This window comes from Lichenostomus cassidix, unplaced genomic scaffold (genome assembly GCF_008360975.1).
Source record: "Lichenostomus cassidix isolate B80296 unplaced genomic scaffold, HeHo_3.0 HiC_scaffold_772, whole genome shotgun sequence".
Lineage (NCBI taxonomy): Eukaryota > Metazoa > Chordata > Aves > Passeriformes > Meliphagidae > Lichenostomus > Lichenostomus cassidix.
The window spans coordinates 72,277-98,355 of NW_028147600.1; the positions used below are offsets into that span (position 1 = coordinate 72,277).

General features: G+C 59.3%; 2 protein-coding genes across 2 annotated transcripts; one reads left to right on the plus strand and one right to left on the minus strand.

The window, feature by feature from the left end:
* Position 1: 1 nt before the first annotated feature.
* Positions 2 to 15,469, minus strand: LOC146421832 (putative aarF domain-containing protein kinase 5). Its single transcript, XM_085047016.1, has 16 exons — positions 15,422 to 15,469; positions 14,164 to 14,222; positions 12,763 to 12,909; positions 12,015 to 12,090; positions 10,318 to 10,518; positions 9,180 to 9,320; positions 8,844 to 8,957; positions 8,251 to 8,382; positions 6,901 to 6,984; positions 6,103 to 6,184; positions 5,285 to 5,363; positions 4,194 to 4,285; positions 2,905 to 3,220; positions 1,468 to 1,569; positions 920 to 1,123; positions 2 to 816 (listed from the first exon to the last, which is right to left on the minus strand). Exons 1-15 carry the CDS (start codon positions 15,437 to 15,439, stop codon positions 1,018 to 1,020), a joined length of 1,749 nt encoding a protein of 582 aa, XP_084903142.1. The 5' UTR covers positions 15,440 to 15,469; the 3' UTR covers positions 2 to 816; positions 920 to 1,017.
* Positions 15,470 to 15,779: 310 nt separating this feature from the next.
* On the plus strand, positions 15,780 to 22,998 carry LOC146421833 (F-box/LRR-repeat protein 6-like). The gene is made up of 10 exons (XM_085047006.1): positions 15,780 to 15,798; positions 16,329 to 16,485; positions 16,881 to 17,030; positions 17,355 to 17,418; positions 17,549 to 17,602; positions 17,920 to 18,021; positions 18,961 to 19,074; positions 20,291 to 20,510; positions 21,556 to 21,784; positions 22,125 to 22,998. Exons 1-10 carry the CDS (start codon positions 15,786 to 15,788, stop codon positions 22,996 to 22,998), a joined length of 1,977 nt encoding a protein of 658 aa, XP_084903132.1. The 5' UTR covers positions 15,780 to 15,785.
* The last annotated feature ends 3,081 nt before the right edge of the window (positions 22,999 to 26,079 follow it).

Genomic DNA, 26,079 nt, shown 5'->3' on the forward strand with positions numbered 1-26,079 from the left:
CTCTGTTTTTGGGGTTTATTTGGGGGATTTTGGGGTTCACAGTGCTTTGGGGTTCACAGTGGTTCCGAGGGGGAGGAAATTGGGGGATTTTTGGTATTTTTTGGGGATTTTCTGGGTGGTTTTTGGGGATTTTCCGGGCATTGCATTTCCGGGTGTTTTGGCCTTTTTTTGGTGTTTTTTGAGGGTTTCCAGGTGGTTTTTTGGGTGGTTTTTGGGGTTTTTCGTGTTTTCTGGGTGCTTTATTGGGTTTTTTACATTCTCCAGCTCTTTTCCTGGGATTTTTGGGGTGGTTTTGGGGATTTCTGGGTGTTTTCACTGCTTTCCCAACAGGTTTTCACTGTTTTCAGCCACTCTTGGGGATTTTTTGGGTTTCCCAGGTGTTTCCAGCTGTTTTTCAGGCATTTTTTGGTGTTTTCCTGATGTTTCCTGGATGTTTCCAGCTGTTCTCCAGGTGTTTTTTAGTGCTTCTGGCTGATTTTTGGGGTATTTTTGGCTATTTTGTGGTGTTCCATGTGACATTTTTGGTTGTTTCCAGCTGTTTTTTCCTTTTTCAGAAACCTCCTGGGTTTTTCCAGCTGTTTTCCAGATGTTCCCAGGTGTTTTTTAGTGTTTCCGACTGATTTTGGAGTATTTTGGGGGATTTTTTTGGTGTTTCCAGCTGATTTTTGGGTGGTTTTGGGTGTTTCTGGCTGTTTTTTCTGGTTTTCAGATGTTTCCCAGGTGTTTCCAGCTGTTTTCCAGGTGTTCCTCAGCATTCCGGGTGTTTTTTGGGGATATTTTTGGGGATTTTTAACCGTTTCAGGGTGTTTCCAGCAGGTTTTGGGATATTTTTTGGGACTTCAGCCATTTTTCAGAGGTTCCCGGTGGTTTTTGGGATTATTTTTTTGAATTTTTAACCGTTTCGGGGTGTTTCCGGCAGGTTTTGAGGATATTTTTTGGGATTTCGGCCATTCTCCAGGTGTTCCCGGCTGGTTTTTTGGGGATATTTTTGGGATTTCCAGGTGCGCAGCGCCCCCCTCAGGCGCGCAGCAGGTGCTGCAGGTGCTCCCCGAAGGGCAGCGCCCCCCAGCGGCTCAGCAGCTGCAGCGCAGCCGCAGTCAGGCGGCAGCGAAGCCACTCCCACCTGGGGGAGGGGAGGGGAGGAGTTACCTGGGGAGTCACACCTGGGGAGGTCACACACACCTGGGGCGTTACACCTGGGGGTTACACACACCTGGGGGTCTCACACACCTGGGGAGTTACACCTGGGGGTGTCACACACACCTGGGGTTCCCCACCCCTGCCCCCCTCCCACACCTGAATCCCTGCACACCTGGACTCCCAAAACCAGAGACCCCACAGGTGAGAGTCACCCCTGACCCCAGAACCCCCCCAACCTGGGGATCACCTGGCTCCCCCCACCACACCTGAGCCACTCCCCAAGCCCCTCCCCCCACCTGAGCCCCCCACCTGGCCCCTCCCCCTCACCTGAGCGCCAGCTCGAACTTGAAGCTCTCCCAGGTGAGGCTCAGTCGCTGCCGCAGAGAATCCCCAGAGCCGCCGGTGAGGCGACTCCAGCTGCGCACCGCGCTGGGGGAGGGAGAGTCACCTGAGTGCACCTGAGCACACCTGGGCGCACCCGAGCGTCCCTATGGGGTCACCTGGGTGCACCTGGGTGTCCCTATGGGCTCACCTGGGCTCACCTGGGCACTCCCACAACCCCCCCTGTGCTCCGCAGGGACACCGAGGGCTCACCTGAGCACATTTGGGACACACCTGTCACACACCTGTGTACATCTGTGGCATACCTGGGCTCACCTGGGTGAGCACATGTGGTGTTCACCTATGGACACCTGAGCACACTTTGGCTCACCTGGGGCTCACCTATGGATATGTGGGGCACACCTGTGCACACCTGACACACACCTGACACACACCTGAGACTCACACTCACATCTGTCACACACACCTGTCTCACACACACCTGTATCACACACACCTGTCACACCTGTATCTCACCTGCGGGCCATGATCCTGTACCGATCGGCAGATGCGCCCAGGGCCGAGTGCACACTCCTGACGGTGTTGATGTTCTGGAACACCAGCAGCATCAGCACTAACATACACACACCTGTATCACACCTGTATCTCACCTGCGGGCCATGATGCCGTATCTATCGGCAGGTGTGCCCAGCGCAGAGTGCACACTCCTGACGGTGTTGATATTCCGGAACACCAGCAGCATCGGCTCTGACAGTCACACACACACCTGTATCACACACACCTGTATCACACCTGAGCACACCTGTATCTCACCTGCGGGCCATGATCCCATATCTATCGGCAGGTGCCCCCAGCGCCGAATGCACGCTCCTGACGGTGTTGATGTTCCGGAACACCAGCAGCATCGGCACTAACATACACACACCTGTATCTCACACACACCTGTATCACACACACCTGTATCTCACCTGCGGGCCATGATGCCGTATCTATCGGCAGGTGCCCCCAGCGCCGAGTGCACACTCCTGACGGTGTTGATGTTTCGGAACACCAGCAGCATTGGCTCTCACACACACACACACCTGTATCACACACACCTGTATCACATACACCTGTATCACACACACCTGTATCTCACCTGCGGGCCATGATCCCGTATCTATCGGCAGGTGCCCCCAGCGCAGAGTGCACACTCCTGACGGTGTTGATATTCCGGAACACCAGCAGCATTGGCACTGACAGTCACACACACACACCTGTATCACACACACACCTGTATCTCACCTGCGGGCCATGATCCCGTACCGATCAGCAGGTGCACCCAGCGCCGAGTGCACACTCCTGACGGTGTTGATGTTCCGGAACACCAGCAGCATCAGCACTAACATACACACACCTGTATCACACACACCTGTATCTCACCTGCGGGCCATGATCCCGTATCTATCAGCAGGTGCGCCCAGGGCCGAATGCACACTCCTGACGGTGTTGATATTCCGGAACACCAGCAGCATCGGCCGCGGCAGCTGCCGCAGCACCTGCAGGATGTGCGGGAACCTCTGCGCCGCCATCTCCTGCATGTAGCCGCGCTCCTCGCCGCTCAGGTGACCCTCAGGTGCACCCGAGAGCCGCCCAGGTGCGCCCGGCGGGTGGGCCAGGTGAGCCCCGCCGGGGCCCAGCAGCCGCGAGCGACGGCCGAGGGGGCGCTGCATCAGCATCTCCGAGAACAGGTAATAGTCTGGGGGAAAATTGGGGAGTCAGGTAACCTACAGGTAACCTCAGGTAACCCCCAGGTAACCCTCAGGTATCCCCAGATAACCCTGCAGCTGCATCAGCATCTCCGAGAACAGGTAATAGTCTGGGGGGAAATTGGGGGGTCAGGTAACCTACAGGTAACCTCAGGTATCCCCAGGTAACCCTCAGGTGACCCTGCAGGTGCATCAGCATCTCCAGGTAACAGTCTGGGGGGGATTTGGGGTTTTGGGGTGCAGAATTCCCAGAATTCGGGTTTGACCCATTTTGGGGGAACAGGAACCGGGAAGGCAGTTTGGGGGAATTAGTTTGATCCCAAAATTCCCCAACACCTCAGGGGATTTTGGGGTCCTCTCACCTCTCACCCCCCATTTTGGGGTCTCCTCACCCCCAATTCCAGACCCCCCTCACCCTTCCCCTCCCAATTTTGGGGTCGCCCCACCCCTCACCTTCAGATTTTGGGGTTCTTTCCCCCCCCGGTTTTGGGGACCCTTTATCCCCCCTTTTTGGGGTCCCTTACTCCGTTTTTGGGCTCATTCTCCCCATTTTTGGGGTTCCCCCATTTTTGGGGTCTCACCCTGCACCCCCAGCTCAGCCGCTCTGTCTCCCCCCAGTTTTTAGGGTAGGTCAGCCCATTTTTGGGTTCCCTCTCCCCATTTTTTCAGTCATTCTTCCCATTTTTGGGGTAATTCCCCCATTTTTGGGATCCCTGTCCCCATTTTTGGTGTCCCTCCCCCATGTTTTGGGGTCCCTCCCCCTATTTTTGGGGTCATTCCCCCTGGTTTTGGGGTCCCTCCCCCTATTTTTGGGGTAATTCCTCCATGTTTGAGGTCTCTCCCCCCATTTTTGGGGTCCCTCCCCCTATGTTTGGAGTCATTCCTGACATTTTTGGGGTCCCTCTCCCCATTTTTGGGGTCATTTCCCCCGTTTTTAGGGTCCCCCAATATTTGGGGTCTCACCCTGCACGCCCAGCTCGGCTGCTCTGTCCTTCATGGCTTTGTGGTCCTGCAGGACAATCGCTCTCCAGAGCCCACAGAGCGACACTCGGTCCCTGTAGGAAATTTGGGGTGACTTTTGGGGTTTTGAGGTCCCCTGGGGGATTCTGGGATTCCCTTAGGGTTTTGGGGTGGATTTGGGGATTTTGGGGTCCTGCAGGACAATGGCTCTCCAGAGCCCACAGAGCGACACTCGGTCCCTGCAGGGAAATTTGGGGTGACTTTTGGGGTGACTTTTGGGGTTTTGGGGTTCCCTTAGGGTTTTGGGGTGGATTTTGGGGTGGATTTGGGGATTTTGGGGTGGATTTTAGGATCCTGCAGGACAATTGCTCTCCAGAGCCCACAGAGCGACACTCGGTCCCTGTAGGAAATTTGGGGTGACTTTTGGGGTCACCCGAGGGTTTTTGGGGTGGATTTGGGGATTTTGGGGTCCTGCAGGACAATCGCTCTCCAGAGCCCACAGAGCGACACTCGGTCCCTGCAGGGAAATTTAGGATTTTGGGGTCACCCGAGGGTTTTGGGGAAGATTTTGGGATCCTGCTCTGTGTTTTGGGGTGGATTTTGGGGTGGATTTTGGGGTTCCCGGGTGTTTTGGGGTCCTGCAGGACAATCCTCCAGAGCCCACAGAGCGACACTCAGTCCTTGCAGGGAAATTCGGGGTGAGTTTTGGGGTTTTGGGGTACATATTGGGGTCCCCGGGGGCTTATGGGGTTTTGGGATGGATTTTGGGGTTGGATTTTGGGGTGCCCAGGTGTTTTGGGTCCTGCAGGACAATCGCTCTCCAGAGCCCACAGAGTGACACTTGGTCCCTGTAGGGAGTTTGGGGTTTCAGGGGGATTTTGGGGTCCCTGAGGGTTTTGGGGTGTGTTTTGGGGTCCCCCTGTGTTCTGGGTTGGGTTCTGGGATTTGTGGGGTTTTGGGATGTGTTTTGGGGTGGATTTTGGGGTGATTTTGGGGTGGATTTCGGGGAGGATTTTGGCAGGTGATTCCGGGGTGTATTTGGGGTGTATTTGGGGTGGTTTTTGGGGTGATTTTGGGGTGATTTGGGGTCTCACCTCTCGCTCAGGGTCTCGTACAGCCCGTGGTCCAGCAGCACCAGCTCAGCTTTGCCGTCAGCACCACGACGAACCAGAACTGCAACACCACAGCGATTTGGGGTTTGGGGATCCCCAAAAAGGGTCTTTTGGGGTCTCACTCCTCCCACTGGGGTCTTTCCCCCTCCTTTTGGGGTCTCTTCCCTTTGGGAATTCCCCGATTTCAAGCCTCTCCCCCCCGTTTCAGGTTTTTCCCTCCCAGTTTTGGGTTTCCCCGGTTTTGGGATCCCTCAAATTTTGGGATCCCCCCTGGTTTTGGGGTCCCCTTCCAATTTTGGGTTCCCCCCAGTTTCAGGTTTTTTCCCCCAGTTTTGGGTTCTCCAGTTTTGGGTTCCCCACAGTTTTGTGCTCCTCCTAGTTTTGGGTTCCCCCAGTTTCAGGATTTCCCCCCTGGTTTTGGGTTTTCCCCCAGTTTGGGGTTTTCTCCAATTTCATGTTTTTTCTTCCCCAATTTTGGGTTTCTCCCCCCAGTTTTGGGATATTTTTGGTGTCACCCTCCCCAGTTTTGGGTTTCTCCCCGTTTTTGGTGTATTTTTGGGGTCCTTCTCCCAGTTTTTGGGGTATTTTTGGGTTTCTCCCCCTGTTTTGGGGTCAATCGGTTTTGGGCTTCCCCTGTGATTTTGGGGTATTTTTGGGGTATTTTTGGGATATTTTTGGGACATTTTTTGGGTATTTTTGCGATATTTTTGGGATATTTTTGGGATATTTTTTGGGGTATTTTTGGGGTATTTTTGGGGTGGTTTTGGGGTATTTTTGGGGTATTTTTGGGGTTCCCTTACCGTTCCCAGGATGTGGATCAGCGTGGATAAATCCCGTGTAGAAAATCTGCTCTGCGAACACCTGGATCAGCTTCTCCGCGGTCTGGGGGGGTCAGGGGGGGTCAGCGACCCTAAAACACCCCAAAATCCCTCAGCACACCCCAAAAACCTCCTGGGAACCCTAAAAACCCCTAAAACACCAAAATCCTGCTGAGAACCCCCAAAATTCCCTAAAATACCCCCAAAAATCCCCTAAACGCCCCCTGGATCAGCTTTTCTGTGGTCTGGGGGGGTCGGGGAGCTCAGGGACCCCAAAACCCTCTAGGGCACCCCAAAAAAACCCTAAAACCACTCCCAGACTCCCCCAAATCCCCAGGATCCCCCCAGGAACCCCTTGGGATGCCCCAAATCCCACCCAGGACACCCCAAATCCCCCAGGAACACCCCAAATTTCCCCAAACTCCCCACAGGACCCCAAACTGACTTCTCTCAGCCCCAAGCCCAGCTGCCAGATCCCCTCTGTGGGGTCAGGGAAACCCCAAACCCCACCCAGGACACCCCAAAATCCCCTCAAATCCCACCCAGGACACCCCAAACCCCACAGAACTCCCCACACTGATGTCTCTCAGCCCCAGTCCCCGCTGCTGGATTCCCTCTGTGGGGTCAAGGACACCCCAAACCCCACACAGGACACCCCAAACCCCCCCAGGACACCCCAAACCCCACCCAGGACACCCCAAAATCCCCCCAAACCCCACCCAGGACACCCCAAATCCCACCCAGGACACCCCAAAACCCCACAGAACTCCCCACACTGACGTCTCTCAGCCCCAGCCCTCGCTGCCGGATTCCCTCCACGTCGGTGATCTTACATCCCTCGCAGAAATCAGCCGTGAGAACCCGCTGGGGACAGAGTGGGGACAGTGGGGACAGAGTGGGGACAGGAATGGGACAGGGATGGGACAGGGATGGGGACAGATTGGGGACAATGGGGACAGGATGGGGAGAGGGATGGGGACAATGCAGACAGAGTGGGGACAGCATGGGGAAAATAGGGACAGGATGGGGACAGGGATGGGACAGGAATGGGACAGGATGGGGACAGGGATGGGGACAGAGTGGGGACAGCATGGAGACAATAGGGACAGCATGGGGACAGGGATGGGGACAGGAATGGGACAGGGATGGGACAGGGATGGGGACAGGAATGGGGACAATGCAGACAGAGTGGGGACAGGGATGGGGACAGCGTGGGGACAGCATGGAGACAATAGGGACAGCATGGGGACAGGGATGGGGACAGCAATAGGGATGGGGACAGGGACAGAGATATGGGGACACAGGGACAGAATGGGGGCATGGGGAGAGGGACAGGGGACAGGGATGGAACAGGGATAGGGACATGGGGACATGCAGAGGGACATGGGGACAGAGACAGGGTTAGAGACAGTGACACACACGTGAGGACACAGACAGGAACATGGGGACAGGGACATGAGGATGGGGACAGGGCCATAGGGACACAGGGACAAGGGGGGGGACAGGGATAGGGACAGGGACAGGAACATGGGGACAGGGATGGGGACAGGGACAGAGGAAGGACACGGACATGGGGACAGGGACAGGAACATGGGGACAGGGATATGGGGACAGGGATAAGGACAGAATGGGGAACAAGGGACAGGGATGGGACAGGGACATGAGGATGGGGACAGGGCCATGGGGACACAGGGACAAGGGTGGGGACAGGGATAGGGACAGGGACAGGAACATGGGGACAGGGATGGGGACATGGGGACAGGGATGGGATCAGGGATAGGGACAGGGGAACAAGGGACAGGCAGGGTGACACAGGGGGACACGGGAGGACACAGGGACAGGGGGACATGGCGGGGATGGGGACAGGGACAGGGATGGGGGACACAGCAGGGACAGGGACAGGGAGATGCAGTGTCACTGCAGGTGACACCCAGCCTGTCTCTGTCCCTGTCCCCACCCTGCCACCGCCAGCTCCTCCTGTCCCCACTGTCCCCAGCAACCCTGGCCCTGCTGTCCCACGTGTGTCCCAGGTGTGTCCCAGGTGTGTCCCCAGGTGTGTCCCAGGTGTCCCCAGGTGTGTCCCAGGTGTCCCCAGGTGTGTCCCCAGGTGTGTCCCCAGGTGTGTCTCACCTTGCTGCAGTGTCCCCAGTGCACCCGTGGCACTGTCACACCTGGCAGGTGTCCCAGGTCTCTCCCGCAGCGCTCAGAGTTCCGCGCTTCGTTCTCGAAATCCAATTCCAGTGCCAGCGTGCCCTTGAGCTCCTGGGGACAGGTGAGGAACAGGTGAGGGACAGGTGAGTGACACAGGTGAGTGACAGGACAGAGTGCCCTTGAGCTCCTGGGGACAATCAGTGACAATGAGTGCAGTGACAGTGTCCCCTGCAGCTCCTGGGCACACAGGTGGCACACAGGTGGCACACAGGGGACATAAGGGACACACGCGGTGACAGTGCTCCCTGGAGCTCCTACAGACAAATCTGTCCTCAGGTGTGCCCAGCTGTCCCCAGGTGTCCCCAGGTGTCCCCAGGTGTCCCCAGGTGTGTCTCACCTGCAGCACCCAGCCCAGGGCGAAGTCGGGGTGCATGAACTCCATGGGACAGTGGGGATGGGAGGTGACAGGGTATCTCAGGTGTGTCCCAACTGTCCCCAGGTGTGTCCTAGGTGTCCCCAGGTGTCCCAGGTGTCCCCAGGTGTGTCTCAGGTGTGTCCCAGGTGTGTCTCACCTGCAGCACCCAGCCCAGGGCAAAGTCGGGGTGCATGAACTCCACCAGGCGCAGCAGCAGCTCCAAGGTCCTCATGTCACCCTCGAATCTGTCCCGCAGGTCCAGGTACTGCACCTGGGGACACCTGCGGGTCACCGGGCGGGGCCAGGGGGCCACACCCCTCCCCAGGTGTGCCCAGGTGTGCCCAGGTGTGCCCAGGTATCCCTATGTGTCCCCAAGTGGCCCCAGGTGTGTCCCAGGTGTTCCCAGCTGTGTCCCAGCTGTCCCCAGGTGTCCCCACACGTTCCCAGGTATTCCCAGAAGTCCCCAGCTATCCCCAGGTGTCCCCAGGCGCACCTTGACAGCCACAGGTGTCCCGTCGGGCAGGGTGGCTCGGTGCACCTGGGCCAGGCTGGCCGCAGCCACCGGCTCGTAGTCAAAATCGCGGAACATTCCGGAAGGCGTGGTCTGGAAATCCTCCAGGAACAGCTCGTCCACCTGGGCAGGTGAGGGACAGGTGAGGGACACTGGGGACATTGGGGACATCTAGAATCCTCCAGGAGCAGCTCATCCACCTGGGCAGGTGAGGGACACTGGGGACATTGGGAACAGGTGAGGGACAGGTGAGGGACAGGGGAAGGACAGGTAAGGGACATTAGGGACATTGGAGACATTAGGAGCAATGGGGACATTGGGGGTTTTGGGGACATTGGGGACATTGAGAATTTGGGGAATGTTTGGAACATTAGGGATATTGGGGACAATGGGGACATGAAGGGCTTTGGGGACATTGAGGCCATTGAGGATAATGAGGACATTGATGATTTGGGGGATTGGGGACATCAAATGGGACACTGGGGACAATGAGGACACGAAGGATCTTGGGGACATTGGGGATATCAAGGATTTGGGGACACTGGGGATGCCATCCATGCCCCCCCTGCTGTGTCCCCAATGTCCCCCCTGTGTCCCCAGTGTCCCTGTGCCACCTCTGTGTCCCTGTCTGCCCCATATCCCTGTATCCCCAGTGTCCCCAGTGTCCCCATGGCACCCCTGTCCCTGGCTGTCCCTTGGCCCTATGTCCCCATATTCTTTGTGTGTCCCCACTGTCACCTCCTGATGTCCCCATGGGCTGGCGCTGACCTTGAGTGGCCACAGTGTCCCCATATCCCCATAACTCCAATGTCCCCAATGTCCCCAATATCTCCAATGTCCCCAGTGTCCCCAATATCCCCATAACTCCAATGTCCCCAGTGTCCCCAGTGTCCCTCCATGTCCCCAATGCCCCCAATGTCCCCAATGTCCCCACTGTCACCAGGTGTCCCCTGGGGCTGGCACTGTCCTCGAGGGGCCACAGTGTCCCTGTCACCTCAGGTGGCAGCAGTGTCCCCATATCCCCAATGTCCCCAATATCTCCAATATCCCCAGTGTCCCCAGTGTCCCCAATGACTCCAACGTCCCCAGTGTCCCCACTGTCCCCAGTGTCCCCCATCACCTCTCGGTGTCCCCTGGGGCTGGCGCTGTCCTCGAGGGGCCGCAGTGTCCCTGTCACCTCAGGTGGCAGCAGGTGATCGAAGGAGCACAGCCCCTGGCCCAGCTTGACGTAGAGCCCGCCATTGCTGAGAGCGCCCTGCAGGAGGCGCTGTCCTGTGCGCAGGTGACATCCTGACATCCCTGACAGGTAACCGGGACTGTCCTGGGGACAGGTATGACACAGGTGTGACATTAGGGACACAGGTGTGACACTGAGGTCACACACAGCCCGCCGTTGCTGAGAGCGCCCTGCAGGAGGCGCTGTCCTGTGCGCAGGTGACATCCTGACATCCCTGACAGGTAACCGGGACTGTCCTGGGGACAGGTGTGACATTAGGGACACAGGTGTGACACAGGTGTGACACAGGTGTGACACTGAGGTCACACACAGCCCGCCGTTGCTGAGAGCGCCCTGCAGGAGGCGCTGTCCCGTGCGCAGGTGACATCCTGACATCCCTGACAGGTAACCGGGACTGTCCTGGGGACAATGACACACAGGTGTGACACAGGTGTGACATTGGGGTCACACACAGCCCGCCGTTGCTGAGAGCGCCCTGCAGGAGGCGCTGTCCTGTGCGCAGGTGACATCCTGACATCCCTGACAGGTAACTGGGACTGTCCTGGGGACAATGACACACAGGTGTGACACAGGTGTGACATTGGGGTCACAGGTGACATCCTGACATCCCTGACAGGTAACCGGGACTGTCCTGGGGACAGGTGTGACACAGGAGTGACACAGGTGTGACATTGGGGTCACAGGTGACATCCTGACATCCCTGACAGGTACCCAGGGCTGTCCTGGGGACAGGTGTGACACGGGTGTGACACTGGGGTCACAGGTGACACCCAGATATCCCTGACAGGTAACCGGGACTGTCCTGGGGACAATGACACAGGTGTGACACAGGAGTGACATTGGGGTCACAGGTGACATCCTGACATCCCTGACAAGTACCCAGGGCTGTCCTGGGGACAATGACACAGATGTGACACAGGTGTGACATTGGGGTCACAGGTGACACCCGACACCCCTGACAGGTACCCAGGGCTGTCCTGGGGACAGGTGTGACACAGGTGGGACATTGGGGTCACAGGTGACACCCCAACAGCCCCCTGACAGGTACCCGGGGCTGTCCTGGGGACAATGACACACAGGTGACACCCTGACATCCCCAAAATCCCCAGCAGGTGGCACCCGGACACTTCAGACAGCTACCCGGGGACAGGTGTGACACAGGTGAGACACAGGTGACACCCAGACAGGTAACTGGGGCTGTCCTGGGGACACAAGGGCCACCCAGGTGTGTCACCCAGGTGTCACCCATGGCCAGGAATGTCCCCAACTCCCCCCAGCCCCCCCAAACCTCCCTGAGCCACAAACCCCAAATCCCCCAAACACCCCTTTAATTCCACCCCCAGACCCCAAAAATCCCCTAAATCTCCCAAAATCCCCCCAAAATCCCCCTAAAATCCCCAATTCCCCCAAAGACCCCTTTAATTCCACCCCAGAACCCCAAAATCCCCCAAATCCCCCAAAATCCCCAAAGACCCCCTTAATTCCCATCCCCAGACATCAAAAATTTCCCCTAAATCCCAAAAAATCCCCAAAATCCCCCAAATCACCCCAGGATCCCCCAAAATCCCCCAAATTCCCACCTCATCGAGGCCCCGCAGCTCCACATTGGTGGTCCACCAGTAGTCCAGGGAGATGTGAAGCCCCACTGAGAGAGACCTGGGGGCACGGGGGGTCAGGGGGACCCCAGAGAGACCCCGGAACCAAAAGAGACCCCAAAAATCCCCCAAAAAAACACCCCAGACCCCCCAGAAACCCCCTGACCCAAAACAGACCCCAAAAATCCCCCCAAAACCGCCCCAGACCACCCCAGAAACCCCCAGACCCTTCTGGAACAATCCCCATTCCCAGAGAGACCCCGGAACCAAAAGAGACCCCAAAAATCCCCCAAAAAACCACCCCAGAAACCCCCAGACCCTTCTGGAACAATCCCCATTCCCGACTCCCCCGGACAGGGACCTGGGGGGCACGGGGGGTCGGGGGGACCTCAAAGGGGAGCCCAGACCCCCCTGAGACCCCCAAAACCACCCTCGGGATCCCCCTATGGCCCCCCAGCCCCCAAACCCCCTGAACCCCCAACCCTCCCTGGACCCCAAACGCCCCCTGGACACCTCAAACCCCTCGGACCCCCAAAATCCCCACCTGCAGAGCCCTCCAAACCCTCCCTGGACCCCCCGGGCCCCGAGCCCCCAAAACCCCAAAATCCCTACCTGCACAACCAGCCATAGCCCCTTGGCCCCAGGCCCCCGAGCCCCCCAAACCCCTTGGACCTCCCAAATCCCCAGATCCCCCAAAATTCCCAAATCCCCCAAAATTCCCCCAAATCCCCACCTGCAGAACCTGCCGACCCCCTCGAGCAGCAGCCTCGCCCGTCGCCTGCGGGGAGCTTCGGCAGCCAAATAGCAGCCAAGGGACAGCGACCCGCCCAGGGCCACCAGCAGCGACACCGCGGCCACCGCCCGCCGCCGGGGGAGGGACCTGCGGAGACAGAGGACAGTGACAGCCCAGGGACAGGGGACAGTGACAGCCCGGGGCCACCAGCAGCGACACCGCGGCCACCGCCCGCCGCCGGGGGAGGGACCTGCGGGGACAGGACAGCGACAGTGACAGCCCAGGGACAGGGGACAGTGACAGCCCAGGGCCACCAGCAGCGACACCGCGGCCACCGCCCGCCGCCGGGGCTGCTGGGACAGGGACCTGCGGGGACAGAGGACAGTGACAGCCCAGGGCCACCACCGCGGGAGGGACAGGGACCTGCGGGGACAGGACAGGGGTTAGGGACACCGCGGCCACCGCGCGCCGCTGGGGCTGCTGGGACAGGGACCTGCGGGGACAGGGGACAGGACAGGGGACAGGGACACCCCGGGGTCACCACGGCTACTACCAGGACAAGGCCCTGTGGGGACAAGGGACAAGTTAGGGGTTGGGGACACCCCCGGGGCCACCACAGCCACTGCCTAGGCCTGTGGGGACAGGGGACCATTAGGGGTCACGGGTCACTGACCCCCAGGGCCACTGCCACGGCAGGGACAAGGACCTGTGGGGACAGGGGACAGGGCAGGGGTCACTGACCCCCCAGGGAGCCCCCCCAGCTCTGGGGACACCTGGAGGGGTCAGGGGTCAAGGACCCTCTGGGGGTCATCACTCTGGGGTCAAAGGCTGTGACCAACGACCTCCCAATGTCCCCTCGTCCCCAATACCCCCAGGGACCTCCAAATGTCACCCTAATGTCACCCCAGGGACCCCCGAATGTCACCTCACACTCCAGACCCCTCCCCATGTGGAGCAGGGGGCCAGGACCCCCCAGTGTCACCCAAGGGCCCCCCAGTGTCACCCCAAGCCCCCTGGGACCCCCAGTGTCACCCCCAGGACCTCTCAGTGTCACCCCAGGGCCCCCCAGTGTCACCCCAGGACCCCCAATGTCCCCCCAAACCCCCCCAATGTCACCCCAAGCCCCCTGGGACCCCCCGTGTCACCCCAAACCCCCCCCAGTGTCCTCCAGGCCCCTGGGACCCCCAGTGTCACCCCAGGACCAATGTCCTCCAAACCCCTAATGTCACCCAAACCCCCCAGTGTCACCCCAAGCCCCCTGGGACCCCCAGTGTCACCCCCAGGACCTCTCAGTGTCATCCTGAGGCTCCCCCCAATGTCACCCCAGTGTCATCCCAATGTCCCCCCAGTGTCACCCCAAGACCCCAGGCCCCCCCAGTGTCCCCCCAGTGTCCCCCTCACCTGGGGGTCTCTCCGGTGGCACTCCGGGGCCGCCGGTGGGGGAGGGGCAGCAGCCGCACCTGGGGGGAGGGGCAGGTCAGGAATGTCACCCCAAATTCCCCTCCCCCACCCCACGGGGGGACCCCAAAAACTGCCCCACCTGGGGGCACAGGGGACACTGAGGGGACACTGGGGGACACTGGGGGACACTGGGGGACACTGGGAGGACACTGGGGTGCTCAGGTGACATTGGGGGGGACCTGGGGTGGGTCAGGTGACATTGGGGGGGGTTTATGTGGGGCACAGGTGACATCGGGGGCTGTCAGGGAAGCCAGGTGTGGGGGTCCTGAGGGGATTCAGGTGACACTGGGGTGTCCCAGGGGTTACAGAGAGTGTGGGGACATTGAGGTGACACTGGGGGTCCCGGTGTGGGGGAGGTGACATTTAGGGGGCGGGGTCTCTCCGTGAGGGGAGGAGCCAATTAGGGGGAGGGCGGGGGAAAGTTCGGGAGTTCCATGGGGGTCCCGGGGGAGGTGACATTGGGGGGTCCCGGGTGAGGGTGACAATGGGGGTGACTCTGGGGGGTCGGGGAGGGGGGATCTGTGAGGGGGTCCCGAGGGGACAGGTGACATTAGGGGGTCCTGAGGGGAGGTGACATTGGGGGTCCCGGGTGAGGGGTGACAATGGGGGTGACTCTGGGGGTGCCGGAGATGGGGGAGGTGACACTGAGGGGTGTCTTGGATGGGGGGGTGACAATGGGGGGGTCCCGAGGGAGAGGCCCGCCCTGAGGGGATCCCGGGGGGGTTTGTCCTGAGGGGACAGGTGACTCTGGGAGATCCCGAAAAAGGGGGAGGTGACACTGGGGGTGTCCCTGAGGAGGGGGAGGTGACACTGAGAGGTCCCAGATGGTGACAGTGACACCGGGGGGATCCCGAGGGGGAGGCCCGCCCTGAGGGGATCCCGGGGGGGATTGTCCTGAGGGGAAAGGTGACACTAGGGAGTCCCGGAGAGGGAGGAGGTGACTCTGGGGGGGTCCTGAGGAGGGGGAGGTGACACTGAGGGGTCCCAGAGGGTGACAGTGACAAGGGGGGGTCCCGAGGGGGAGGCCCGCCCTGAGGGGATCCCGGCGGTGTTCGGGGGGGTCCCGGCGGAAGTTCCGGGAAGTTGCGGGCGGGTTGCCCGGCGGGCAGGCGGTGTCCCCGGGGCTGTCCCGGGGCAGGGGGAGATCCCGGGGGTCCCTCAGGGGGAACTGCCGCCGCCCGCCCCGCGCTCCCCTCACCGCCCGCCGCAGCCCCATCGCCGCCGCCGCCGCCGCGCGCCGCCCGGCCCCGCCCGCCGCGCCTCCCCATTGGCCCGCCCGCCGCCGCGCGCCGCCCGCCGCGCCTCCCCATTGGCCCAGCCGTCTGGGCGGGCTCGCGCCGCGAGCGGTCTGATTGGCTGGGCGGAGCGAGCCCCGCCCCGCCCGCACCGCCCCGCGTGGGGATTGGAGGAAGCGAGGCGCGAGCGGGAATGGGCAGAGGGGGCGGGGCTGAGGGGCGGATGGGGCGGGGCTTGGCGTAAGGGGCGTGGCCAAGAGGGGGGGAGTTGGGCCAGCCCCGCCCCCTCCCTAGCCCCGCCCCCTCCCTAGCCCCGCCCCTTCCAAGATGGCGGCGCCCGGTGAGCGGCGGGCGGAGAGTCCCGCGAGCCCTGCTGCCCCTCCCCCACCCCTCACCCCTCCCCCACGGCCACGCCCCCAAGGCCACGCCCCCCGGAAGTGCGGGGGGAGGGGCGGGGCGGGGTTTCCCCTCCCCCCACCCCGCGGGGTCACCTCGGCCCCTCCCCCACCCCGAAAGGAGCCCCGAAATGACGTCACCTGGGACTCACCTGTCCCCCCTCACCTGCCCCACCCCCACCCCAAAACAGCCCCTCCCCCACCTGTGCCCCACCTGCCCCCCATCCGCCCTGGCCACGCCCATGCCACGCCCTGACCACCTATCCCTCACCTGTCCCACTCACCTGCCTCACCCCACCCCCAAAACAGCCCTCCCCCAAATATCCCCTCCCCCACCTGTGCCTCACCTGTCCCTCACCTGTCCCTCACCTGTCCCTCACCTGTCCCTCACCTGTCCCCAACTCCTGCCCCACCCCACCCCAAATCAGCCACCCATGCCCCGCCCTGACCACGCCCCTGCCCCGCCCCTCCTCAGCTCCGCCCAGCGCCCCCCAGCGGCAGAGGCGCCGGCAGCAGCCGCAGGTGAGCGGGCAGGTGAGGCGGGGGGAGGGGCAGCCGCTGCCCCCCGAGATCATCCGCAGGATCCTGCAGGCGGCCGTGGAGGGCGAGGGGGCGGTGCCCTTCCTCTGCAGGTGAGACACACCTGGGCACACCTGGGGGGAGTTAATAGCACACCTGGGCACACCTCTGGGGGTCACTGTCACACCTGGGCACACCTGGAGCAGTCAGTGTCGCACCTTGGGGGGGTCACTTCCACACCTGGTGGCACCTGAGGGCACCTGGGGGATTCAGTGTCTCACCTGGAGGAGTCGCTGTCACACCTGGGCACACCTTGGGGGGATCAGTGTCACACCTGGGGACACCTGAAGGGGTCACTGTCACACCTGGGGGTCACTGTCCCAGGTCTCTGTTCTCTCACCTGTCTCAGCTGTTCTCACCTGTCCCAATCTCACCTGTCTCACCTGTCCCACCTGTCTCACTGTCTCACCTGTCCCACCTGTCCATCTCACCTGTCTCACCTGCCCAGAGCCTCCCGCGTGTGCCGCCTGTGGCGTGACCTGGCCGCCGACCCCCGCCTGTGGCTGAAGGTGCACCTGGGGGCTCACCTGGCCGGCCCCGCCCGCCGCCGCACCCCGGAGCAGGTGCTGAGCCCTCTGCGCCGATTGGCTGAGACCAGGTGAGTGCTGACCCCGCCCAGGTGTGCAGGGACCCCCCAAGACCCCCACCTCACTTGTCTTACCTGTCCTTATTTATCTTACTTGTTCTCACCTGTCCTTATTTGTTCTTCACCTGTTCTCACCTGTTTCTGTTCCTCACCTGTCCCCACCTGTTTCACCTGTTCTCACCTCTCCTCACCTTTCCCTCACCTGTGTCACCTGTCTCTCACCTGTCTCACCTGTCCTTACCTGTTCTCACCTGTCCTCACCTCTCACCTGTCTCACCTGTCCCACTTGCCTCACCTGTCTCTCACCTGTCTCTCACCTGTCTCACCTGTCCCCAGGTTCTCCCACCTGCAGGAGTTCGTGCTCTGTGATTGGAGCAGCCGGGTGGGGGCTGTGCTGCAGGTGAGCACCTGGGACACACCTGGGACACACCTGGGGAGGGGAGAACACACCTGGGGACACCTGGGTGTCACACCTGGGCACATCTGGAGGTCCCACGAAGCCCCCAGGTGTGACCCCCCCACCCCCCCAGGCCCTGAGCGAGTTCTGCCCTCACCTGAGACACCTGGAGCTGCGGCGCTGCCAGGTGAGAGCGGGGGGGCACCTGGGGGGAAAGGGGACACCTGGGGGACACCTGGAGGGAATTTGGGGACACCCGGGGATGTTTTGGGGTCACTTGGGTGTTCCAGGTGACACCTGTTGGTTTTTGGGGTCACCTGAGTGTGTTTTGGGATCACCTGGGGAGGTTTGGGTTCACCTGGTAGGTTTTGGGATCACCTGGGGGTGTTTTGGGGTAACCTGTCAGGTTTTGGGCTCACCTGGGTGAGGTTTGGGTTCACCTGGGGAGGTTTTAGGGTCACCTGTCAGTTTTTGGGGTCACCTGTCGGTTTTTGGGGTCCCCAGGTGGAGCCGGCTGCCCTCGGGGGGTTCCTGGCCGCCCCTCCCCCCCTGCAGCACCTGCACCTCACCTGTCCTCGGCTGCGACCTGTGCTGCCGGCGCTGGCTGTGAGTCAGGGAGCGACCCTAAATACCCCAAAATAAACCCCAAAATTAACCCCAAATCACCCCAAAATCATCTCAAAAATATCCCAAAAAACTCCCAAAGTTAACCCCAAAATCACTGCAAAATCACCCCAAAATTAACCCCAAAATCACCCCAAAAATATCCCAAAGTTAACCCCAAAATCACCAAAAAAATTCCCAAAATCACCCAAAAATACCCCAAAAATTACCCCTGAAATCACCCCAAGAATACCCAAAATCACCCCAAAATCATCCAAAAAATACCCCAAAATCACCCCAAAAATACGGCAAAATCACCCCAAAATTAACCCCAAAAATACCCAAAGTCACCCCAAAAATACCCCAAAATTATCCCAAAAATACCCCAAAGTTAACCCCGAAATCACCCCAAATTTCCCCATTTTTCCCCAAATCTCCCCCCAGTTCCCCTGAATTTCCCCAAAATTTCCCGAATTTCCCCCAAAATTTCCCCATTTTTTCCCCAATTCCCCCTGAATTTCCCCAAATCCCCCCAATTTCCCAAAATTTCCCTCAATTTATCCCCAAATTCCCCAATTTTCCCAAAATTTCCAATTTCCTCAAATTTTAATTCCCAAATTCCTGAATCCCCAATTTTCTCCTAATTCCCCCAAATTCCCTCAATTTCCCCAAAATTCCCTAAATTTGTCCCAATTTTCCTCAATTTATCCCCAAATTCTCCCAATTCCCCCTCAATTTCCCTCAATTTCTCCCAATTTCCCCTAAAATTTCCCCCTTTTCCCCCTGAATTTCCCCAAAATTGTTCTCATTTCCCCAAAATCCCCAAATTTCCCCCTAAATTTCCTCCAAATTCCCCCTAAATCCCCCCAATTTCCCCTAAATTTCCCCAATTTTCCCCAAAAATCTCCAAAATTTCCCCCAAATTTCCTGTTTTCCCCCCAGGCAGGAGTTTGCCCGCAGCTCAGAGTGCTGGAGCTCGATCCCAGCTTGGGGGGTCCTCAGCCCCCCCTGCCTCTGCCCCTGGAGCGACTGCAGGCGGCCTGTCCCCTCCTGGAGGTACCCAAAAACCCCAAAATTACCCCAAATTACCCCAAAAATATCCTAAAAATAACCCGGGAATCCTGGGATCCCAAAAACCCCAAAAACACCCCAAAAAATAGCCCAAACCACCCTAGAAATACCCCAAAAATACACCCTGAAACCTCCCTGGAGCGACTGCAGGCGGCCTGTCCCCTCCTGGAGGTACTGAAATCCCAAAAAATATCCCAAAATTACCCTAAAAACACACCTGAGACACCCTGAAACCACCCCGGGAACCCTGGGATCCCAAAAACCCCAAAAACACCCAAAAATACCCCAAAAAATAGCCCAAACCCCCCTGCCTCTGCCCCTGGAGAGACTGCAGGCGGCCTGTCCCCTCCTGGAGGTACCAAAAAACCCCAAAATTACCCCAAATTACCCCAAAAACACACCTGGGACACCCTAAAAACAACCCGGGAAACCTGGGATCCCAAAAACCCCAAAAACACCCCAAAAACATCCCAAAACCTCACCTGCCTCTGCCCCTGGAGCGACTGCAGGCGGCCTGTCCCCTCCTGGAGGTACCAAAAAACCCCAAAATTACCCCAAAAATATCCCAAAAATAACCCGGGAATCCTGGGATCCCAAAAACCCCAAAACACCCCAAAAATACCCCAAAAAAATAGCCCAAACCCCCCTGCCTCTGCCCCTGGAGCGACTGCAGGCGACTTGTCCCCTCCTGGAGGTACTGAAAAACCCCCAAAATATCCCAAAATTACCCCGAAAATATCCTAAAAATAATCTGGGAACCCTGGGATCCCAAAACCCCAAAAACAACGAAAAACAGCCTAAAAAACATCCCAAAACCTCACCTGCCTCTGCCCCTGGAGCGACTGCAGGCGGCCTGTCCCCTCCTGGAGGTACCAAAAAGCCCCAAAAAATATCCCAAAAATATCCTAAAAATAACTTGGGAAACCTGGGAACCCAAAAACCCCAAAAACACCACAAAATTACCCAAAACCACCCCAAAAATACCCCTAAAATACCCTGAGAACCATGGGATCCCAAAAACACCCCAAAACAGCCTAAAAACACCCAAAAAACACTCCAAAAATACCCCACGAGCCCTGGGATCCCCAAAACCCCCCAGGCCCCTCCTCACCTGTCCCCTCACCTGTCTGACTCCTCTGTCCCTCACCTGTCCCTCACCTGTCTCACCTGTGTGACTCACCTGTCCCACCTGTCCCCACAGGTGCTGTGTCTCTCAGGCTCCCTGGCAGTCTCCCAGCCCCGCTCCTCTCCCTCACCTGGCCCAGGTTTCCCTCACCTGCGGCACCTGGGGCTGGGGGACCCCGGGGGGGGGGATGGGCTGCTGCGGCGCCTGCTGGGCGAGAGCCTCGGGCTGCGGGGGCTGCACCTGCGGGGGTGTCCCCGTGTCACCCCCCGGGGGCTGCTGGCACTGCCCTGCACAGGTGAGACACACCTGGGGACAGGTGAGACACACCTGGGGGGGATATGATACACCTGGGATACACCTGGGATACACCTGGGGGTCACTGGGATGTCCCCATGTCACCCCCGGGGGCTGCTGGCACTGCCCTGTGCAGGTGAGACACCTGGGGACAGGTGAGACACACCTGGGGACACCTGGGGGGACATTGGATACACCTGGGGGTCATGGGATACACCTGGGATACACCTGGGATACACCTGGGGGTCACTGGGGTGTCCCCGTGTCACCCCCCGGGGGCTGCTGGCACTGCCCTGCACAGGTGAGACACACCTGGGGACACCTGGGATAGTGGGGATACACCTGGGATACACCTGGAGGTCACTGGGATGTCCCCGTGTCACCCCCCGGGGGCTGCTGGCACTGCCCTGTGCAGGTGAGACACCTGGGGACAGGTGAGACACACCTGGGGGGGATATGATACACCTGGGGACACACCTGGGGGGTGGAGGAGGCTGAGACCCCAGTGGGTGCTGGGAGGGCGTGTTGTGCCCCTGTGGGTGTGGCACCTGTCACCTGTCACCTATTGTCACCTGTCCTTGTGGGTGTGGCACCTGTCACCTGTCACCTTGTCACACCTGTGCCCGTGGGTGTGGCTCCTGTCACCTGTCACCTTGTCACACCTGTGCCCGTGGGTGTGGCTCCTGTCACCGCCTTGTCACACCTGTCCCTGTCCCACTGTCACACCCTGTCCCTGTCCCTGTCACACTGTCACGTTGTCCCTGCTGTCCCCAGCCCTGGAGCACCTGTCCCTGCTGTCCCCCCAGACTGTCCCCTGTCCCTGTCCCATTGTCACACACTGTCCTTGTCGCTGTCCCATTGTCACCCTGTCCCATTGTCACCCTGTCCCTGCTGTCCCCAGCCCTGGAGCAGCTCTCGGTGGCTGTCCCCCCAGACTGTCCCCTGTCCCATTGTCACCCTGTCACACTGTCTCTTTGTCACACACTGTCCCTGTCCCATTGTCCCATTGTCACACTGTCACACGCTGTCCCTGTCACTGTCCCCAGCCCTGGAGCAGCTCTCGGTGGCTGTCCCCCCGGACTGTCCCCTGTCCCCGCTGCCCGGCGGTGGCTCCTGGGCTGCTGTCACCCGCCGGTGGCACCGGACGCTGCTCGAGCTGGACCTGAGTGGTCGCCGTGACAATGACCTGGGGGTGGCTTTGGCCGCCTTTGGTCCCCGAGACCCGCTGAGGGTCCTGAAGCTGGCGGGGACACCTGTGACCCCCCAGGAGCTCAGGTGGGACATGGGGACATTGGGGACACTGGGGACATTGGGGACACTGGGGACATTGGGGGCGTTGGGGGACATTGAGGGACACTGGGGACATTGGGGGATATGGGAACTGGGGACACCTGTGACCCTCCAGGAGCTCAGGTGGGACATGGGGACATTGGGGGGATTGGGGGACATTGGGGACACTGGGGACACTGGGGATGTGGGGACATCGAGGACATGGTGAGCAGGGGAGTTTGGGGACATTCCTGGCAGCTTGGGGACACTCAGAGGTCACTCCAGGGGTTCAGGGGACACTGAGGGACACTGAGGGACACTGAGGTCCCCCCCCGTGTGTCCCCAGGCCGCTGCTGCGCTGTCCCCAGCTGTGCCACCTGGACTTGTCGTCGTGTCGCCGTTTGCCCCGAGGGACCAAAAGGCCACACCGCGACAGGGGGGAGGTGCTGCGGCTGCTGGGGGGGCTGGGCGGGGACAGACCCCCCGAGCTGGGGACACTGGGGACATCGCTGGGGGGGGAGAGAACCCCGGAGTTGGGGACAAACCTCGAATTGGGGACAAACCTGGGGACATTGGGGACATCGCCGGGGGGGGAGAGACCCCCCGAGCTGGGGACAGACCTGGGGACATTGGGGACAAACGTGGGGACATCGCTGGGGACACTGGGGACATCGCCGGGGGGGGAGAGAACCCCGGAATTGGGGACAAACCTCGAATTGGGGACAAACCTGGGGACATTGGGGACATCGCTGGGCGGGGAGAGACCCCCCGAGCTGGGGAAAAACCTGGTGTTGGGGACATCCCCGGGATTGGGGACATCGCTGGGGACACTGGGGACATCGCTGGGCAGGGAGAGACCCCCGGAGTTGGGGACAAACCTGGTGTTGGGGACATCGCCGGGGTTGGGGACATCACTGGAACTGGGGACAAACTCAGGGTTGGGGACACCCGCGGAAATGGGGACGTCACCAGAATTGGGGACGTCACCGGGGTTGGGGACACCCCCAGGATTGGGGACACCCCCGGGACAGGGGACATCGCTGGGGACACTGGGGACGTCACCAGAGTTGGGGACAAACCCGGGACAGGGGACAAAAACACCCCCAGAGCCCCCCCGGGATTGGAGACCCCCGAAGAGGAAACCCCAAAAAAGGAATTCCCGCCAAAACCAACCCCCAAATTGTGAGCAGCCCCCCCCGAAGAGGAGAGCCCCCCGCTAATGAACCCCTAATGAGGAAACCCCAATTAGTGAACTCCTAATGAGGAAACCCCAAATTAGGAATCCCTAATGAGGAGACCCCAAAAATTACCCCCCCAAAAAGGACACCCCAAAATATCTCCCCCCAATTAGGAGACCCCAATTAATGAACCCCTAATGAGGAGACCCCAAATTATGAGCCCCCCCCCAATTAGGAGACCCCAATAATTAACCACTAATGAGAAACCCCCCAAAAAATAACCCCAAAAATTACCCCAATGAGGACCCCCCAAAAAAGGATCCCCAAAAGAGAATCCCCAATAATTAACCCCAATTAAAAGAGAATCCCCCAATAATTAACCCCTAATGAGGATCCCCCAAATTATCAATCCCTAATGAGGAAACCCCAAATTATCAGCCCCCCAATTAGGAAACCCCATTAATTAACCCTAATGAGGATCCCCCAAAACCAGGAGACCCCCAAATAACGAACCCCCAAAATCATCCCCCCAAACCAGGACCCCCGAGGACACCCCAAAACTTGAGGTGATCCCCCAAAAACCCAAAACCCCCAAAACCCCCAAAAAACCCCAAATCCCCTATATTTTGGGGTTCCCCCTTTTTTTGGATAAACCCCCCGGATTTTGTACCCCAAGTTTGTAAATCCCCAGTTTTGTAAATCCCCCAATTTCGGAGCTCCCCCGATTTTTGGGGTTTCCCCGATTTTGTACCCCAATTTTGTAAATCCCCATTTTTGTACCCATTTTTTGGTAAAACCCCCAAGTTTCGGGAGTCCCCGTTTTTCGGGGTTCCCCGATTTTGTTCCTATTTTTTGTAAAATCCCCATTTACAGTTTTTTACCCAAATTTCGGAGCTCCCCCCACATTTCTGGGGTTTCCCCGATTTTGTACCCCAAATTTTGTAAATCCCACAATTTCGGAGCTCCCCCCAAATTTTGGGGTTCCCCAGTTTTGTACCCCAAATTTTGGGATTCTTCCCCCAAAACCGCAATAAAAAAAACTTCTCTCTGCCCCTCCCCCTCCCCAAATTTCTACCCCCCCTTGGATTTTGGGGAGGGGGAGGGGCGGGTGGGGGAGGGGCGGTGGGGGAGGGGCGGTGGGGGAGGGGCGGGGGGCTCAGCTGGGTGGGGGAGGGGCTCATCAACCCCCCAGCTGAGGCTGAGGGACCCCCGAGGGGGTGGGGGAGGGGCAGTGTCCCCCCCAGGGTCATTTGTCACCCGCGGGCGGCAGCGCCTCATTTGCATATTAATGAGGGTTAATGAGGCGGGACGGCCACGCCCCCCGGGGGGATTGACCAACCAGCTGAGCCCGGCGGGGGGAGGGGAGAGTTCGGGGGGGGGGGAGGGGAGGGGAGGGGAGCTCACCTGGGCCAGTTGGGAGCTCATTTGGGCGAGTTGGGAGCTCACCTGGGCAAGCTCAGCTTTACCTGGGCCAGCTGGGAGCTCACCTGGGCGAGTTGGGAGTTCACCTGGGCAACCTCAGAGCTCACCTGGGCAAGGTCAGCCTTACCTGGGCAAGCTGGGAGCTCACCTGGGCAACCTTAGAGCTCACCTGGGCAAGGTCAGAGCGACCTGGGCAACCTCAGCCTCACCTGGGCAAGCTGGGAGCTCACCTGGGCAACCTCAGCTTCTCTTGGGTAACCTCAGCCTCACCTGGGCAACTTCAGCTTCACCTGGGCAAGCTCAGAGCTCACCTGGGCAAGCTGGGAGCTACCTGGGCAACCTCAGCCTTACCTGGGCAAGCTGGGAGCTTACCTGGGCAACCTCAGAGCCACCTGGGCGAGTTGGGAGCTCACCTGGGCAAGCTCAGCTTTCCTGGACAACCTCAGCCTCACCTGGGCAAGCTCAGAGCTCACCTGGGCAACCTCCCTCCCCCTCCCCTCCCATCTCAGCAGGTGCGGGCAGCCCCTCCCCCACCGAGCCCCTTCATTCGATGTTAATTTTATGCAAATCAGATGCTAATGAGATGCAAATGAGCCTCTCTGATTGCCCGCGGCGTGCCGGGTGGGGGAGGGGCGGGGGGAGGGGCTCACCTGGGGCCCCCGCGGGGGGGGGAGGGGCGATGTGCCCATCCCCCACCTCCCCGATTCCCGGGATTTCCCCCCCAAAAAATCTGGGATTTCCCCCAAAAAATCTGGGATTTCCTGGGTCTTTGTGCTCCCCAAAATCCTGGGATTTCCCCCCAAAAAATCCGGGATTTCCCAAAAAAAGTCCGGAATTCCTGAGGTCTGTGTGCTTCCCAAAATCCGGGATTTCCAAAAAAAAAAATCCGGGATTTTCCGGGTCTTTGTGCTTCCCAAAATTCCGGGATTTCCCCCAAAAAATCCGGGATTCCCTGGGGTTTTTATGTTTCCCAAAATCCTGGGATTTCCCCCCAAAAAATCCGGGATTTTCCGGGGTTTTTGTGTTTCCCAAATTCCTGGGATTCTCCCGGATTCCCCCGAATTTTCCCCCCGCGAAATTCTGGGATTTTCCGGCTCTTTGTGCTTCCCGACTCTTCCCCCAAATTCTGGGATTCTCCCAAATCCTATCGCCCCCAATTCCCCCACGAATCCCGGGATCCTCCCAGGTTTTTGTGTTCCCCAAATTCCCCTCATTCCTCCCCAAAATCTGGGATTCTCCGGGATCCTATTACCGCAATTTCCCCTATAAATTGTGGGATTTTCCCAGCTCCTGTCGCCCCACAATTCCCCTATAAATTCCGGGATTCTCCCAGTTTTTCCTCCCCATCCCTGACTCCCCCAGCTCCCAAAGCTCCCCATTTCCCCCTAAATTCTGGGATTTTCCCAGAGCTCCTCAATTCCCCCAAATCCCGAATTCTCCCAGATCCTATCTCCCCTCATTTCCCCCAAATTCCTCTCTAAATTCCGGGATTTTCCCGAATCCCAGCGCTTCCCAAATTCCCCATCCCGGATTCTCCCAGGTCCTAGCTCTCCCCATTCCCATTTCCCCTATAAATTCTGGGATTCTCCCGGGTCCTGTCGCTCCCCTATTCCCGTTATTCCCATTATTCCCATTATTCCACTTCCATTCCCATTATTCCCATTATTCCCATTCCATTCCCATTCTGATTATTCCCATTCC